We start from the raw sequence: 17,997 nt of genomic DNA, 5'->3' as shown, positions 1-17,997 counted from the left end.
TATTTTAATTGTATGTGTGTTTCCTTAACGCCCCATTTGGCTTCTCCTTACAGTTAGTGGTCAGTAAAGCGACGTAAATAAACAAAATTAAGTGTTTTGGGAAACACACACCAGCCAAGTTTTAATTAAGACAGAGCTCAAGAACCACTAACTCCTGGAGTGAAGTCACCTGCAAAAGGATTTGGGGCAAAACTCTCAGAGAGATGGCTCTGGTGAGCTCTCATGGAAGCCATGATCTTCAGTCAGCCCCAGAAACTGCCTGAGAGAGACAGAAGGTTCTTTTCCCCGTTCTGCCCTAAACTAAGTGCCCTTGGGAAGGCCCTTATCCAGCTGTCCACAATGCCCCCTTCACAGGGCACTGGAGGGAGTCTCTGAGATGTGAAAGTACTTGACAGAGTACAGAGCACTAGCGATCCTAAGGTGTCAGACCAGGGTCACCACGGATTCCTATTTTGCAGATAGGGCGGGCTGGAGCTGTCCTCTGGGTCCTGAGGAGATGGCCGAGCCCAGCAAGTAGGTGACTGGGGATCTGCAAACAGAGAACACTGGAAGCTCCTCCCACAGTCCCCAGCTCCCTTTCTTGAAAGCAGCAAGGAAAATCTTGTCCCCTAAGCATTAGACTGTCAAGTTAAAATACAAAAAAGGGGAATACGTATGTGCCTGTTTGTCTGAAAGGCAGTTAAGAGGCCGTGCCTCAAAGGACTCCAAGTCCTGGTGGTACATTAAAGTTCAAATTTTACAAAATATTCACCTGGTCTCAGAACAGAGTCAAAATAACATTATTTCTATCAGTACAAAATAACCTGGTTTTTAAAATAGCAAACTAATGTACCAGCATTATGATTCCAGTGGAAATATTTGAGATCAAGATTCATTTTCCCAGAAAGTTACACATTTTTAAATACATTTTGGAAACCAGTGTCAGGTGTGTTGATTCTTGTTGGAGTCTCTTTAGTGGAATTTTTTTTCCCTTCCCCCTGTTGATCTTCTGTGACCAAGGAGATAGAAAATGCCATTTTTCAAAGAATTAAAATCGATCAAACAAATACAGACCCTCTGTGAAATGTTTCATGGTGGCCCTGGCTCCACAAGAGCAGTTTCTTGGAAATGAGGAAACGTGAGCAGGGAATAAAAATGCCCAGTTCTTATTAGATGGCACCAGAGGGTGTGAGCAATGTGGTCTGCCACAGACCACACCAGCCCTCTCCATCTCCATGTTCCAGCTTAACTTCTGCCTGAGGAACTTGGGGATTTAAAAATGGAACCCATTTTCTGGCAGGCCACTCTGGAAAATAAGCTTAGTGTGCCCTACTGCAATACTTCAGGTGCTTTGAGGGCTGGTGTGGGTTTTATGAGCTTCCTCTATGAAGAAGTAGATTATGCCTACTGCCAAAGGGTCTGAACCATTTCTTATCAAATAAGAAATAGTTACTTTTCCTTTGAACATTTAGATGTCTCCAGGAAAAGTGCTAGAAGTCTCAAGCATTCATCTGGACTCATTTCACTTTCACCTAGATGCCTGACAGCTATAGTGAGTGACATCAGGCAGTGGACGGCCTCAGCCTGTTTCCAACACTCCAGTGTGGGGAGGGGACCAATGTCTGGCAAATCTGCCCTCATTCTGCAGAGAAACCTGCCAGATTTCTTTATTCCAAAGAGATCACACCTTTGCAACGTTGCATTATCTGCCATTCATTCCGCTGGGTGATGCTAATTAGAAAGGGTATACCCCTGGATGTTTTAGAATTAAGAAGGTAGAGGAGAGCTTCCAGGGTTTTGGTGGGGCAGAGGAGGATAAAAGGTGCATTTGGGGCAATAATGAAGTATAAAATATTATGTTTGTGTGTTTCAGTCCTGAGGGTTGAACCCAGGGTTGCTTTACCCTGAGCTATATCCCCAGCCCTTTTTACTTTTTTTTTTTTTTTTTTTTTTTTTTTCATTTTGAGACAGGGTCTTGCTAAGTTGTTGAGGATCTGGCTAAGTTGTTGAGGCTGGCCTCCAACTTGTGATCCTCCTGCCTCAGTCTCCCAAGTTGCTGGTCTGTGTGTGCCACTGCACCTGAAATAATTTTGATACAAATTAAATATATAAATTAATCTTGTTGGTGACTGACCATGAGACAAAGGAGAAGGGAGTGAACCACTGATTTGGACAATGGTCTTGTGAAGTTGGGCGTGTCACACTCATTAGCTGATATGATCACCCCACAGCAATAACTGGTGTCATTATCCTCATTTTATATAACAAAACCAAGGATCAAGGAAGTTCAGTAATTTGTCCAGGATCGTGTTCAGGGTAGAGTTAGGGTCTAAATGCAGGTCTGACTCCAATTTGTAAACAACTTGGTAGATGTAAAAATTTCAAGACCCGAACTCTACACAGAACTGAAAACTTAGAAATTCACCCAATATCTTTGATTCCACTCCAAAACAAATCCCAGGAAACTCTCTCCATTTCTCTCAACCCCGCCTCCCCACCACTTCAGCACTGGACAGCTCCTGCACCCGGTGCCGGCTTCCTCTCCGTAGGGCTCGACTTTGGAAGAATTGGCTTTTTGCCAGAGTGACCATGCCTCAGCCCGAGTATGGAGGGGTGTGTGTGTCTGCTATGTGTGCCTTTGAGCATTTATGAATACGTATGTGCATGTGTGTGTGTGTAGGGGTGTGTAATGTGTGTGCCTTTGTGGCCGGTGGCCCAGCTTTCCTTGTCACTGTACACAGAGCAGATTTGAGGCCATCTCTCTGCCTCCATTTCATCTCTAAAATGACCTGGTCAAGCCAGGTAAACTCGTGTACATATGAGCACCTGTCTCCTGGTGTATCTTTGTTTATTTGTGACTGTATGTCTATGTATTTGAATTGTACCTTGAATGTGTGTCTATGAGGGTATCTGCAGGTACACACAGGTATCTCCCTGTGGGCTTAGGTCTGTGCCTTGGACCATGTCACTCTGCTGGACATAGCAGGGCACAGGACAGCGGTGGGGGGCCCAGCTGATGGGGAGTGGTATTGATTGAGTGATTCTGCATCTCCATCCATTCCTGGGCTGTTCCAGGAGCGTTGCTGTTGTGCCTGAGTTTTCCCTCTGCAGAACCCCAGCAGAGAATATCATCACAGAATGCTTATGTGCAGTTAAGCTAAAACTTTCATTTTAAATGAAATGACCCTTTCTATTGGGAACTGGGTTCATAGAGCAAGTTCTGTCTTTAGTGACTCCAAGGATCTGCTTAAATCTGAGGGTTTTTTTTTTTTTTTTTTTTTTTTTTGGTGATGGGATTGAACCTAGGGGTGCTTAACTGCTGAGCCACATTCCCAGCCCTTTTTATAGATTTTTTATTATTTCTTTTTCCTTTTTATTTTAAGATAAGGTCTTGCTAAGGTGCTTTGAGCTGAGTTACTGGGGCTGGTTTTGAACTTGCAATCATCCTGCCTCAGCCTCCTGAGCAGGATTACAGGTGTGTACTACTACGACTGGTGGTAAATTTCAGGTTTTAATGTGGGATTTCAATGATACTAAATGCAGTGTGAAATAAGTTGAGTTTACTGGGGATTTGGCAATCCTCTTGCCCCTTGGAAATTTTGGTTGTACCTTCAAAGATTTCTGATAGGAAATCTTTTTGGCCTCTGTCCTATTCAGGCTCTTCAGATTGTAAAACAACAACATTGTATAATACAATGATGTATTATAGACCAAAAAAAAAAAAAAAAAAAAAAAAAAAAAAAAAAAAAAAAGAAAGAAAGAAAGAAAAAAGGTTTATATTGTTACTCTTTGAAAAATTTCCAGAGAGTGTACATTTCTCACTAATCACCTGGGGACCATGTAACTGAGCTGCGGGGCCTGAGTTCATAGGTCTTTACCCCCTCCCAGGTAGGAAGGAGTCTGAGCTTGACAGGTGCCATCAACAAGCTGGCACCGGGCAGCTGGGTGGAAGGGATTCAAGGACAGGGCTTCCAGACATCTCCTGGGCATTGGATGGACGTACCATGTGGTACCTGAGGTAACAGGCGTATTATGCACACCTCAATTGGTGCCTCAAACATTTCCATCTCCCACAAGTTAGGGAGCACAGAGGCTGGTGTCATCCCTTCCCTTGTCCCGGTACATGGAGCAGCTCTGAGGTGTCTCTCGGCCTCTGTTTCCCCTCTATAAAGTGTCAGGTCAACCCAGGTGACGTGATGGATCAGGACCCTTGGGTGCAGGGAGGGAGTTTGGTCCATCTCAAGGGAAACGGCAGCTCAGGCCGTCTGTGCACATCCGGTTCCCTGGTTGGGGACCTTGGACACACTCCCCGACCTCTCCAGGCTGGTCCTCGTCTGTGAGGTAGGTAGGGCGACGCCCTCTCACTGAGTTGTGTGAATCAGCGAGTTAACAGATGCTCGGGCCCTGGCATAGATGGCAGCAGGCTCTGGTACCCAGCTTTCCTGTTAATATTGTGTATTGTGGATCTTTGAAACTGTTTCTAAATTATCTTTCTTAAAAAAAACAATCAATCAACAGTGGGATTCAGTTGGAAAGGTTTTTATATTTTTTGACTCAAAGTCACCCTTAGCATATCTCTTACATTTGTGCCAAACCCCAGGCCCACTTTGGTCCCAAGTCTCCGTATGAGGATCCCTAGTTTGGGCCACCCAGCCTGACCTGGCTGAAACATGCAGGCTGAGAGGGCTGTCTGTCTGCTCTTGCTGCTGTGGTCTGGGATCAGACGCCAGCCCTGGGTCTTGCTTCTGGAGTACTCAGTGCACTGAGTCTCCAGGTACATACCTTGCTGGAAGTTAATTTCCAACATACATCCTCGCCTCATCTGCTGTGTTCGTGGCCTGGGGGAGAGACAGCTGCAGCCTTCCTCTGAGGCCCCTAAACAACAACCAATAGGCAGGACTCTGGGTCCTAGTGGCCCAGGAGCCAGGGAGGTTCTGGGGCCCCAGGCTGCCTCCAGTCTCAGTTGCCCAGGGCCATCCAGAGTTCCCTGGTTCTCAAAGGGTTAATGGATCACCCCTGGGGCAACATCTGTATGTTGCTTGCACAGACTGTTCATGTGTTCATTCCTGGACGCTTCACAGAAGGCCCCTGAGCACAGCAGCAGCACATCCTCTGTACTAGTGGAGACCCAGAGCAGACAGAGGCTAAATAATTTGTCCAACGTGCAAAAGTAGAGTAGGATTCACACTCAGGCAGTCTGGCTCCAGAGTCCATGGTCTTAACTGTGTCCTTCCTGTCCCCTCTCACTAAGGGGACACTCCTGTAGCCATTGTGTGCTCAGCACTTTGTGGGACACACCAGGCCTTCTTGACAAGTACTTACGAATCGAACAGTTTCTTTCTCAAGGAGGAAACCCTATGGAATGGAAAGATCCCTTAGGACAGGGACAGTTAGCAGGTGTCCATGCCTCCTAAAACTTGGCCTGAGCAGAGGTGGAAAGCAAGTCACTGGCTGGGGTCTGACTTTCATGCACATGCTGGTTGTGCTGAGGCCATGGGGGGACCAGGTGGGGCTGGGCTCAACCGGCCCCAGGGCTAGCGCTTGTGTGCATAGGGCTACTGAGAGCATTTCGTGAGTGTCCCAATAGCCCATTTTAAATACAAGTGTCTTAAAATGTGAGAAAGCTTTCTCTATATATAGGGTTTTTTTAATTTAAATTTTTTAGTTGTCAAGGGACCTTTATCTGTTTATTTATATGTGGTGCTGAGGATGGAACCCAGGGCCTCACAGTGGTGGGCAAGTGCTCTACCACTGAGCCACAACCCCAGCCCCTCTCTATAGGTTTTGATGTGTTTAAGTTTTCCCCCAGTGCTTTGAGGCAAACTCCCTAATTAACTAGCATTTTAAGAGTTTATTCCAACCACGAACATGATATGAATGGACAAACACCTGTGATTTGTGTGAGATTTGGTTTTAGGAACTTGATGACATTGTGGACTGTCTAGGAGATATTGAGCAACAGTGTCAGGTGAGCTTCTTAGTGAGGATTCCACCAGTCGGTACCCAGAGGTTAACATCCACAGTGTTAGCCCTGCGTGCCAGGAACCTGCTGGCTGATGAGAAAGAAATGCTGTTCCTGTCCCTTGAGGACCCCCTTCTAGTGAGAACGACTTGTGTGCAGATAGATGTTAGCAAAGTGCTGTCTGCAGCAGGTGGGAAGCCCCATGTTGGGCACCGCAGAAGCACTATGTCCCAAGGGTGCCGCAGGTACCTTCCCCTTTGGAGGGGGGTCACAGGGAAAATGGTTAGAGATGCTAGCACTATTTGTTTACCCAACCATGGAAGCCTGACCATTTGTAGATTTTGAAATATTTGATGACTCAAAATACTATCAAATCCCCAAGCAATGCCCTGATAAGGACAGGATGTCAGAATACCTGACCTTGGATAGGGAGCCAACCAGGCGGGAACAGGGGAGGCAGTGGTTAGGGTTCAGTTGCAGACAACAGAATCCCCTTTCACTATTTAAGTGGAAAGTGATTCATTACCAGGTATCAGGTGGCTTTCCACTCAGCAGAGCCAGCTCTAGGCCAAGGTTCCAGGAAAAGCCCCCAGCCCCCCAGAATTTCATTGCCTTTGCCATGATCCATCAGGACTTTTCAACCATAGCAACTCCTCACCTCTGCCGTGGTCCACACCAGTACAATGGGTGTCTGCCCGTGGCTGTCCCTGTGTTTAACTCAGTTCTAATTCAGGTTTCCCTAAGGACATCTGGTTGGTGGACTCTTAGTCACATTCAGAATCAGAGCTGCAAGAAGATCTGGAAAACCAGTGTGTGACTTCCGTGTCACAGCACAGGAAGGCAATCCAGAGGGATCCTGTTGGAGCCAACTCCTGGTTCCCGTTGCAGTTCATTCAAACACTGAGGTTCCCTCTCTAGGAGACCCTCAGGCCTGGCCTTCTTCGCTGCCCTGTGCCACCCCCACCCCATATAATTTGCTTCTCAGGCCAGATGGCCTCTCTCAGTCCATGGCGAGGCAGGGGTCACTTGAGGGCCGCGTTTCTAGCACAGCTTTCACCTCATGAGGGTCTGGGTCATGTTGTTCCTGCACAGACAGAATGGGAAGGTGTCCCCCAGGGCCGGGCTGGCCAGCGGGTCTGTGTGAAGGCTCAGGCGCCTCTCTCTTCTCTCCACAGAGATCCCCCAGTGTGCTGGCTGCAACCAGCATATCCTGGACAAGTTCATCCTGAAGGTGCTGGACAGACACTGGCACAGCTCCTGCCTCAAGTGTGCGGACTGCCAGATGCAGCTGGCCGACAGATGCTTCTCCAGAGCTGGGAGCGTCTACTGCAAGGAGGACTTCTTCAAGTGAGTGGGATCGGGGGCGGCCCCCGTCCTGGCCTGGCCTGCCCTCCCCAGGCAGCACGGGGGATGTTTGCAGTGGGTGGGCAGAGGGTCCCCCTGGTTGGAGCGGGTGAATCCCCTCATTGAGGTCCTTCTTGTGTTCCCCAGCCAGGCCTCACCTGAGCTGCGCAGGAGGCAGAGGTGGGGACCTGGCAGAGGACATGGGCAGGCTTCCCCAGGGCGGCTGACAGAGGATTTCTGCAAATTCTGAGGGGAGTCGTGGTGGACTGGGTTCCAGGGCACTTGGCTGTATCACTGTAGAGACTTGCAGAGGGGTGCTTTAGTTCACGCCCCAGCCCTGGAGGAGCCCCCACGGCTGTGTTTCCCAGGCTGTTTCAAGGACCCCAGAGGCTTGGGATAATTGCCCTGGTAGGAGTCAAGCCTGGCTCCATTAGTGTTGCCACTTTAGATGGAAATCTGATGAAGAGGCCCTTTCCTGGGATGGTTAAGAGCCCAAACCCAGCTTGAGTTTGACCCATTGATTGGCTGTGCACTCTTGGGCAATTACGTACCTTCTCTTGGTGTCTCAGTTTTTCTATCTGTAAAATAGGGCTACTAATAATACTGGTTATTATTAGCTTTAAATAGGCCAACATTCATTCTAGGGTTGGGCCCATCCAAAAAAACTCTGTTGGAGCTTTGGGTTAGGGTGAGGAAACCTCCAAGAGTCGATATTTGGTATCATTTAGTTTGGGACTTCTCTCCTAGGATCTATTAGTCAACACGGACCATGTGTCACAGCAAAGCCAAGAACAAGGGCTGGAGGTGGGTGTCACCAGTCAGTGACAATGAGCCCTGGGTGACTCAAGGGAGTGGAGTGGGGCTCTGGGGAAGACTCTCCAAGGCCTGAAACATTCAAAGCAAAGGACCAGCCCTAGGAACTGGTGCAAATCTGCTTGAGATGGGAGGAGACGGGGGAGAGAACCAGGAAGAAACCTCAACCCCAGACACAGAACACAGGGTCTCCTGGGTCCTCCCAGAGGTTCACCCACAAGGAATATGTGGTTTCGATTTTTGAGGATTCTCAGACCTCTTCAGTGGTTGTGAGTCGAAGACCTGCTGTGAATCCTGGAGCCACAGGGCCAGCTCCTGGCGGTTGTGCTCCTCGTCCCAACTCATCACATGTGTGCACGATGCTCCTTGGCCACAGGAGGGCAGGGCAGAAGCTACCCACTGCCCACCATGTCCATTAGCTTTGCCCCAGGGCCCATCTGGAAAGGGTGCTTCCTCCTCCAGGGAAGACGGCCACATTCTTAAGGGCCACCATCCTCCTGCTCTGTCTTTTCCTTCCTGTGCACTTGTTTTCTCTCCTGGGTTGGCTGGAGCAGTTGGCCTATATGTTATTCCCTTCTGTCCCCAAGCCTTGACCATAGGCCGTCACTGGTCTCTGTGTTTGAGCAACAAGGAGTAAACCATAAGCGTCGAGGGCTTTGGTGACAGTTTCTTCTGTACCTCATCTTGCCAGTCAGGAAGCCCCAGGCATAGCAGCTACTGTCCTTCCCTTTATGTCCAGGGTCTGCTCAGCTTCGTGAAATGCCCCACGGTCAGGGCTGGCAAGCGAGGGAGCTCGCCACAGGTCGGTGCTGAACCTAACCGTTAGCTCTGCAATGGGTGCTGTGCGGGGCGGAGGACTTAAAGCTGACGTGACTCTCCCCCTTCCAATGGAGGGCCAGTCAGAGGTGAAGATTGGTGCCTCCCAAGTCCCCAGCAAGGAGTCTTGGATTTGACGTGGCTGTTTGGTACAGGAAATTGCAGCTGCAGCCCCATCCTAGGTAAGGACAGGGCAGGAGGAAGTTGTCCAGGCCCGAGAAGCGTAACCTCCCATCCCTGAGACTCTGAGGACCTGCAGCCCACCTGGGGCTCGTTGATGTCAGCCGGCATCTCCTTTCAGATGGCACCCCAGCAGAGTGGTGCCGCCAGCAGAGGACGCGATGTGGCAGGAGGGTGGGGCCCTCCTGGACCTCAGGTCCCTCTCCTGTCTCACAGTCGGCTCTGGAGTCACACCTGTAGCATCCTTGCAGAGGGATGGCAGGTGCCCTGTATTTGAATTTGCTCACCAGGCCTCATAATGCTCTTGGCCATGGGGTTTGGCAGACACCGGAGAGCCAGGGAGCGTGCTTTGCATATGCTGCTTACAGAAAAAGCAACCAGGAACGCGCCGGGGATTTCTGGAAGCTGCCAGTGGTTCCTGCTCAGAGGCAGAGCCAGGGCTCACTGGCTCCGCTGCTCAGCACCCTGGCCTCGCAGTGTGACCCGCAGGCTGGGGGCCGGGGACTCCTTGCGTTGCATTTGCTAAGCAGGTCCTTTCCAGACCACGTGTCCAGCATGTCACGGAGGGTTCATATTTTCACCTCTTTTCCACAGGAATGGCGGGCTGCCTTGCCTAAGCTCAGGGGCATCCTTTGCTTTTATTCTGGGTGCAGGTTTCTAGTTGAGTTGGTGATGTTCAGAGCGACCCCTGGAGGTGGTCGAGAGGTGGAGCCAGGCCCTGGGGGAGTCTGAGGTCCGGACTTCCAAGTCTTCAGCCAGGGAGCTGAGTGATACTGGTGTTCAGCAGCAGAGGGCAATGTTGGTGAGGAGCCGGAGGAAGAAGCACTGGCGGGAGGCTGTACTCTGTGGTTGTTGCCTTTTTCTTTTGAACTTTGTCTTGCTGTTGACTTCTCTTGTTTGTTGTTTTTGCTTCATGGGTCCTTGGCTTCCTTTCTCTGAAGGAAATAAAATTCTGAGACCCAAGAGGAGAGGCACTGAGGACTAATGTGTTGAGGGGGCTGTTATTTACTCTGAGCACAGGAGGCCTTTAGGCGTCAGGAGAGCCTCCCCCTTGCATATGTCTGTTCCGGGGCCTTGAACTGCAAGCTGGGAGCCGAGAGCTTCTTGTGCTGCTTTCAGAATTATGTGTCCAGTATGTCACTGTTCCATGTCTCCTTGCAAAGGGACCAGGGCCTGGAGAGTAAGGTGTTGGGAGCAAGACTCCTGGGTCTCCTCCTCCTCACCAGTGGGGTTCTATGAGGAGCCCAGTAGCTCCCCAACTCCAAAGCCCGGTACAGACAGGACGGGTTCTCTGCTCCAAGAGCTGGCTACCAGTGCCAGCTTTGTCAGTGGCTGACTGGGTGCCCATAGGCAAGTTCCTTAACATCCCTGAGCTTTAATGTCCCCTTCAGGAAAAACAGGAATTCTAATTGTGCCTGCTTTCAAAGAGCATTTTGCAAAATGGAGCTATGAGCAGCTTTGGTGAACCCAAATGAAGCTCCCTTGAATTCCTGTCCTTTCGATTAGTTGTGTGCCAGCAAATAACAAGGCCTTCCCTCGTCTGTTCAGAGTAGCTCACAGTAGCCCAGAGTTGGGAAGGAGGCAGGGGTGACCATGGCCCACACAGCGAGGTGCTTCATGGACATCTCTGGGTGTCTGTCCCTGATGTGGGTCTCTTGACGTGCTCCCTGGAGGGCCAGGCTTTCAGAGCCCCCTCCAGCTGGGCCTGCTCTGGCTCCTCCTGGTCCCTGTCCCCCCAACCCTGCACCACCCAGCTCTGAGAGCTTCCTGCAGAGAGGACTCAACTGCCTAGCTGTCCTCAAATCCAGGTGGGGTAGCCTGGCAGTGTGGCAAGGGCTAAACCACAAACAAGCTGGGTTGATCTATGTGAATATTTGGGAGACAAAACACTGATTATTATGATACAAAATCATGTCACTGTAGAGTTGAAGAGAGAGCAGACTCATACAGGTTTTGCAGTAAAAGGCAAGCCTTGAAGGACATTCCAGGCCAGTGGGCAGCTTCACGCCTCCCCTGACCACCAGGAGGCACGCTCACGTGAGCGCATCCGAGGGGGCATGGGGAAGTGCCAGGCTCTGGGACAATGTCCCCAGGGCTTCTGTCTGAAGCATCAGACTCCTCAGGACTGTCTCCTTGCCCTTGAGGCCCTTACCTGCTGGGTGGACAGAGGTGGGTACGCTGGGGTTCCTGGTGGAATGGAGGGCCGCTGTGTCACCAGAGCTGTACAGGGGTGCTGGCTGCATGGGGCTGTATTTCCCTGGATGCCTTGTGGGCCTCTCCTGGCCAGTCAGTCCTGGACGGCCTCCGTCAAGGGCAGGTGGGTGCACCCTTGGGCACCGCTGGGCTTTCAGCTCCTCCTCACACTTGGCACCACAGTGGGATTTGCTGGCTGTGTATGAGTCTTCACTGGTGACCTTGGCCAGTCCCCTGGGTGACCAGGACCTCCATTCCTCATCAGTGCTGTGGGTTTGCATGGGGAAGGCAGGCTCAATGCTGGGCAGTGAACTTCCTAAGGGGAGTGGGTGGAGAGTTTGAGTCCAGGCTCAGCGTGAACTTGGGACATCAGACCTCAGTGAACCTCGCATTCCCATCTCTAAAATGTCAATTTTTTTGAGTTCCTGTGAGGATCCAGTTACCTGGGTACGAGCTCAAGGGTTACCATTGTTCTTATTAGGTGCAAGGATATAGGGGAGACAAGAAGAGGAGTCCTGGGGTCACGGGCTGGGGGTGGCGTGGCTAAAGAAGGCCTGGGCTGCAGGTCAGGCTGTGTCCAGGGGCAGTGGCAGGAGCACATGGCCACCTTCTAGTGTGGATGTGGGGCAGGAGCCATCAGGCGCTTCTCTCACAGGCTGTGTCTGTCCTGCAGGCCCAGAACTTTGGGGCAGATTCTGCTGCCCTTGACCTTCACTTCGCAGAGTGTCCGACTCTGGCAGCAGTGGCCAGCCTCCCTCTGTGCCAGGAAGAGGCTCTTGCAATTCTGGTGTTGGTGGTTGTGGATCCAACCTGGAGACAGACTTTTGCTGAGCCACTTTTTATTTCTGATAACTGCACACACACACACATACACATAGCTCTAGCAAAATGTGCTAAGGAACCCACAGGGGGAGGGTCTCTTTGACGTGTGGCTTTCCATAATTTCTGAATAGTTTATAGTCTAATTCCCTCGCTAAGCAAATTAAACCTTTTAAGGTAACGATCAGAGGCTCCAGATAGTGGCAGTGCTGGTGGACATTTGTAAGAGTCAAACACACTGGGGGGACCAGGCCCACAGTCATTTGTGACGGCCTGTAATCAAGGCAGAAGCAATTACTTAGCCCAGCAGTCCCCCTGGGGACCCGAGGCCATACATCAGGCCGTGATGAGTCCGGGATTATCTGTCCCGCTCCCGATCAGCTGAGCCCGCGGCCACCCGCCCAGAGCCCGGCCTGGGGCGAGGGCCTCCTAACATCTGTGGAAACTGCATCTCCGGGACTTTCTTGGCATGGAGGAAACAGTTTGGAACCAAATAGACGAGAATCAGCTCGAGAGTCAGATGGCATCTGGGCTGCCGCAAACAGGGTGGGGCCTGGCTGACGGGGGAGTGGCAGATGGGCGGCTCCTTCTCTCCTTCACCTCTCACCTCTGGCAGGTCACCGGGATCCCGCCCCCAAAAGGCCTTCCCGCCCAGTGCACTGCCTGTCCTGTGAGTCCCCTGATTCCACACCTCTGCACCCTGGGAGATTTCCCCCGCTGCTGTCCTCCTCCCAGGCGATACCAGATGTCCCCTCCTGCCAGGCCCAGCTCTGTCACCCTGCTCCCATTGTCTCCTGAAACTTCCAGGCTCAGCATTCAAGGGCCCATGATCTGGCCCAACTTCATCATGTGCTGATTCTCAGGCCAGGGCTGTCAGAGACAGTGTCCAGTTGGTTATTCTGGCCCTTTGGGAACCTTTTGTGTCCCTGGAAGTCCACTTTGAAGAGAAACCACAGATTAGGGTCAGGCTGTGTGGCCAGGGTTATGGCTGAGTCCAGCTGTTTGCATGGGAGACTGGTTTGGGCCTGTGTCCCCAAATGGCCATTCTACTGCCTGCCAGTGGCTGCCATGCCACCCATAGAGAATAAAGTCCTAGAACTGGAAGGACTTTGGGACTCAGAATCAACCAGCAACCTGCAGATGCCCCAGGCAGGCTGAGAGCATAAGTCACTCAAGATTCCCCGAGGAATGGTCCAGCCTCAGCTGCTGGAGGCCGGTGCTTGTTCAATGGGGGTCGAGAATCAGGAGCCAGGGTTGGCTCTTCTGCTTTAGAGGAACCCCCCAGGCGAGTCTTCTGCCTAGTGTTATTTGGTAAGAGCTACCATCTGGGCAGAGGCCAGGAGTGAGGGGACAGATGAGGAGCTGGGGACAGGAGCGGGAGGGAGAGAGTAGCTTGGGCCCTCCTCCTGAGTGCTGCACCATCTGTGGAAGGAGAATAATGAAACATACCTGTAAGAGCGGTTGTGAGCTTTCAGTGAGGTGATTTGCATAACATTGTCTGGTGCATATACAAGCTTGGTCAGTGTTTCCAAAAAGGGAGACGGCGTGTGGCCGAGAAAAGCGAGCGGTGGGTCCTACCCTCTTCTCTCTGTGTGAGCTGTGTGATTTTGGGCGAGTCACTACCTCTCTGGGACCCACTTTCCTTCTCTGTTAAATGAAGGCATTGGACTAGGTGACAGGTTTCCAAGGCTTTCATAGTTGCAGTCATCTCAAAATAGTAATATCAAGTGCTCCTTAAAAATAAAACATTATATTAAAAAACTCCCCCAAGTGCGCATCTCTGTGGGGCAGTGCCGCTGGCCAGAGAGGCGAGCAGGTGACTGTGTGCAGTTGGCAGGGGCTGCGTCCCCTCCCCCAAGGCTCTAGCCTTCCCTGCTGTCAGCCTTCTCCAGCTATGACCCCAGTCTACGTCTGCAGAGGGCTGACGGTACTTGGGTAGAGCTTTATGTGCCCATGACATGGCGGTGGCCTGAGAGTGGGCGGTGATATATGTTGGGAATATTGGTACATACAGTAACAGTAAATATCAGCAGCTTACCTGTCAAATGTGGTGATAGATAAAAGAAATACATGGAGGGAAGTGGCAGCTGGGAAAAAATATACAGCCCGTAGTAAATCACCGCCAAGCAATTAAAGCATGAAATCAAGTTGTGTAGTGTTTGGCTTCCTCCGGATGGCGCCCGCTCCGTGGCAGCTCCAACACACGGGAGGCTGGCCTGGGGTCCGGGCTGTTCCCCACAACTGCCTGCTGATGACCAAGAGCAAGGGAGCCACCCGAGGAAGGGCTCTGGGTCCACCTCTCGGGTGCACTGCTTTCGGCTGTGAGACCTCAGGCAGATTCTCACCCTCTCTGGGCTTCTTTGTTCACCTAGATGGAAACATGCCATGGGGTGGCCACCCATCCGTTCACTGGGTGCAGGTCCTGGGCAGACACTGTGCCAGCCCTGGATTCGGCTGGAAGGAGAACAGATGAAGCCCTGCTGTCATGTGCTTGCAGACATGTGAGGAGTGGTCCCACACGTGGTAGGACTTGGGGTCAACAGAATTTCCTGACATCAGATGGAGTGTCCAGGGCTTTTGGTCTGAGCAATCTGGAGGATGAAGTGGCCATGACCTGAGATGGGCAGATTCTGGGAGAAGGGCAGGGGCTTGGGTTTGGACATCCTGAGCTGGAGGCAGAAGTAGAGCCCCAGGGAGCAGGGCAGGCAAGGAAGAGATGGGAGTGTGGGGGGCCTGTGGGCATGGGAGAGCCAGTGGGGCTCTACCAGGGAGCTGGGTTCTGAGGCCAGGTGAGCATGGCGCCTGGGAAGGGGACAGAGCCCACTGGAGGGCCAGGGAGGATGGGAGCTGATCGCTGGGCCTGGTGCTGGATGTGTGAAGTGTGCTGGGTTGGCCGGCGGGCAGACGCTGAGTGGATGGATTGAAGTCACTCAGGGCTCTGAGCGGCTGGGGGTGGGGACGTGAGGGGCATACACCTCCTCTAGTCCTCTGAGCAGTTCCGCCCTGGAGGAGAAGAGAGCCGGGTGGTAGATGCGGACGTGGGGTCAAGAGAGGGTTGGAGGAAGGAAGGACTGTATAGAGGGAAAAGAGGGTGGGAGGGGTGGGAGGGGTGGGGGGAAGGGAAAAAATAACAGAATGAATCAAACACCATTCCCCTATGTAAATTTATGATTACACACATGGTATGCCTTTACTCCATGTACAAACAGAGAAACAGCATGTATCCCGTTTACAACAAAAAAAAAAAAAAAAAAAAGAAGAAGAAAAAGAAAAAAAAAAAAAAAAAAAAAAAAAGAGGGTTGTTCTAAGCAGCAGCAGTAACAGCTGCTGGGAGGGAGCTTGGCAGACAGAAGGAAAGTGCCCTGTGCCCAGGCTGAGGGTGGGCCTTGAGCAGGAGCAGGGGCAGGTCCCCTTGTAGGACGCCCCGGGCTGGCCAGAGACACAGCTGCCCTGGGGGTGGCCAGGTGGGACATTGGGGGAAACAGGGCTGCCAGCTGAGCGGCCCGGGGAGCCGAGGATGGGCACAGGGGGGAGAGGGCTCTGGGAGGTGGGAGAGGGACGGGTCCAGGGAGGATGTCACGGAGCCTGGGCCCCCTCGAGGTGCCCATGCCAGGGGTTCAGGTGGCACAGTCAGCAGGGGGAGTCTTCCTCAGCTCTGTGCAGTGTCCGGGCTGGGCGGAGGCAGCAGAGGGTTGAGGGAAGACAGGAGAGCAGCGTGGTGCAAGGGAAGGGTGGGTGCCGCGGGCCGTGGAGGCTGCTGGGTGGGAGGGAAGCAAGGGCCCAGGGGCGTGAGGGACAGTGGCAGCCATGGTGGAATGCACAGTCTCCCTGAGTGGTTGGCGTCTAGGCACTGGAGGATGCTGGGAGCTGCGGGCAGGAGGTGGTGGTCCGCCATCCACAGTGGGGTGGGAGTTCTGGCAGGGTGTGGCGGCCCTTGGTGACAGCTAGGTCTTGGGCAGACCATCCAGTGAAAGGTGGAGGCTGTGACCTTCAAGAGAAGGGGTCACAGGGCAGGGCAGGGAGGGGCTGTCTGTGAGGCATCGAAGACACCCAGAGTCATGGCAGGAGTCATGGAATGTCACGAGCCAGGTCATGGGGACCTAGTGTGGTGGCACTGGGGTGGCAGTGACTGCCACAGGGTGGTGGGGCTGTGGGCTGAGGGCCTGGACACGGGGTATGTGAATGCACAGGGCCCCAGTGGAGTGGGATACAGTGGGCACTTGGTGAATGTTGGCACTCAGTGACCGTTCTTGGTGTCTCAGTAGCCACAACATGGTTACCAGATCCGATGATAACGCAGGACTTAAAATCGGGAATGTGCCAGACCTCGGCAGTGCGGGGTTTCTGCACCCCTCGTTCTAGGAGTTCTGGGGAGCCCGTCCGTCGCCCCTTTCTGCTTGATCCGACACAGTCACGCTGGTCCCTGCCTTGGTGAGAGAACCAGCCTGACCTGTCAAGAGCAGCAATGGTGGACAGCTACCCAGAGCCGGGACCCAGGCCGCGCCCTGGAGCCAAGGGTGCAACAAGGACAGAGGCCTGGCCCCTCCCAGGGCCAAGGGGGTCCCTGAGAGCTGTCTGAGTGCTTCCCAGCTCCTCACACCTGTGCCAGCTGTAGGACTGGGGTGAGCTGGGCCAGCTGGGTGGGCTGGGGTGGACACCCTGGTGCTGAGGGACCCATGGCAGCCCCTGCATCGCAGGGCTGGAGCCACCCTCTCAGGACTCAGAGTGTCGGGGGCGGGGATGTGCGGCCATGGGGCCCTTTACCTAGGATCCAGCTATGGTGGGCACAAAGCCGGTGTGGCTGTCTTGCTGCCATCATGTGCCACGGCAGAAGCACCAGCTCAAACCCAGCTCTTCCACTTACTGTGTGGCTGGGGCCGGCAGCTGGCCTCTGAGCCTCGGGGCCTCACCTGTTTCAGGCCTCACAATCCCCTCGGGAGACACCGTGGAACGACGTGTTGGTGGCAGCCTGTGGGTTGCCCAGTTCTGTGTTTCGTAAACTGCCAGTCTCATTTCCCCCTGCCACTGTCCCTGCCGACAGAGACCTTCGCAGGAGCCACCGCTGCGTGCAGAGCCAGGCCCTCCTGCCTGCCCAGGCGCACGCGCTGAGGAGTCACTCGTCCATGCATTCACTTGGGCCTTGTCGCTCGCCTACTATGTGTTGGGACAAGAGGTCAGAGGAAGGAAATGACCCCAGGAAGCATCATGAGCCTCCTTTGCATTTTTGTCACCATTTTGGACCAGCTCCAGCTGCTTTCCTCGGAAGTCTGGCTGTCCCCAGAGGCTGGCCAGGCCGACAGGCAGCTGAAATGTCTTTCTGGAATCAAGGCCAGGGTGCCTAAAGCCCCTAAGTGGGCAGGGCCCTGCACACAGTAGGTGCTTGGTCTGGCACGGGGGGGGGCTGCCTAGGACCCGCAGAAGCCATCTTCCTGGGCTGGTCCAGCCCCTCCTCCCTCGCCCAGCGTCCTTGGGATTTGGTCAGAATGTCGCGCTGTGATTCTCCTATAGCGCCCAGGGTCAGTTTTACCTCCTTTGAGAACTGGGAATTTCAGCCAGGCCTGGGTGTCTCATTATTGTGTGGCCTGCCAGGTCCTTCTCCCTGGGACTCTGGCTGGTCTAAGACTGGAAACCTGGGGATGGGTCTTCATCACCCCACACCATGGCTCCTTTTCCTGGGTCCTCTGGCTCTGGCTAGAGGTGGGGTGGCCCTTTGGGCCTGGCCAGTCCAGGGGAGCCCTGGGGGCCAAGGAGTGCATGAGGCCCCCTTGGCAGGGGTCCCGTTGGCTGTGGTCCAGGGAAAAAAGGTAATGAGGAGCAACTCCCACTTAACCATCAGTATAAATCCCACAATCAGGAAAATTGCTTCAATTGCTAAAAAATGCTAGTGGGAA

At 52.9% G+C, this 17,997-nt stretch overlaps 1 protein-coding gene across 1 annotated transcript in view; it reads left to right on the top strand.

Moving 5' to 3' along the window:
- Positions 1-17,997, top strand: part of LHX4 (LIM homeobox 4) — a 39,840-nt gene that overhangs the window by 9,438 nt on the left and 12,405 nt on the right. The window contains exon 2 of the mRNA XM_079105947.1: positions 7,117-7,288. Within this exon, the coding sequence (XP_078962073.1) occupies positions 7,117-7,288 (172 nt within the window). The remainder of the gene's footprint in view (positions 1-7,116; positions 7,289-17,997) is intronic.

This window comes from Sciurus vulgaris (genome assembly GCF_902686455.1).
Source record: "Sciurus vulgaris genome assembly, chromosome: 12".
NCBI lineage: Eukaryota > Metazoa > Chordata > Mammalia > Rodentia > Sciuridae > Sciurus > Sciurus vulgaris.
The sequence above is the reverse complement of the archived record's forward strand: the minus strand, read 5'-3'. Positions and strand labels throughout refer to the sequence as shown.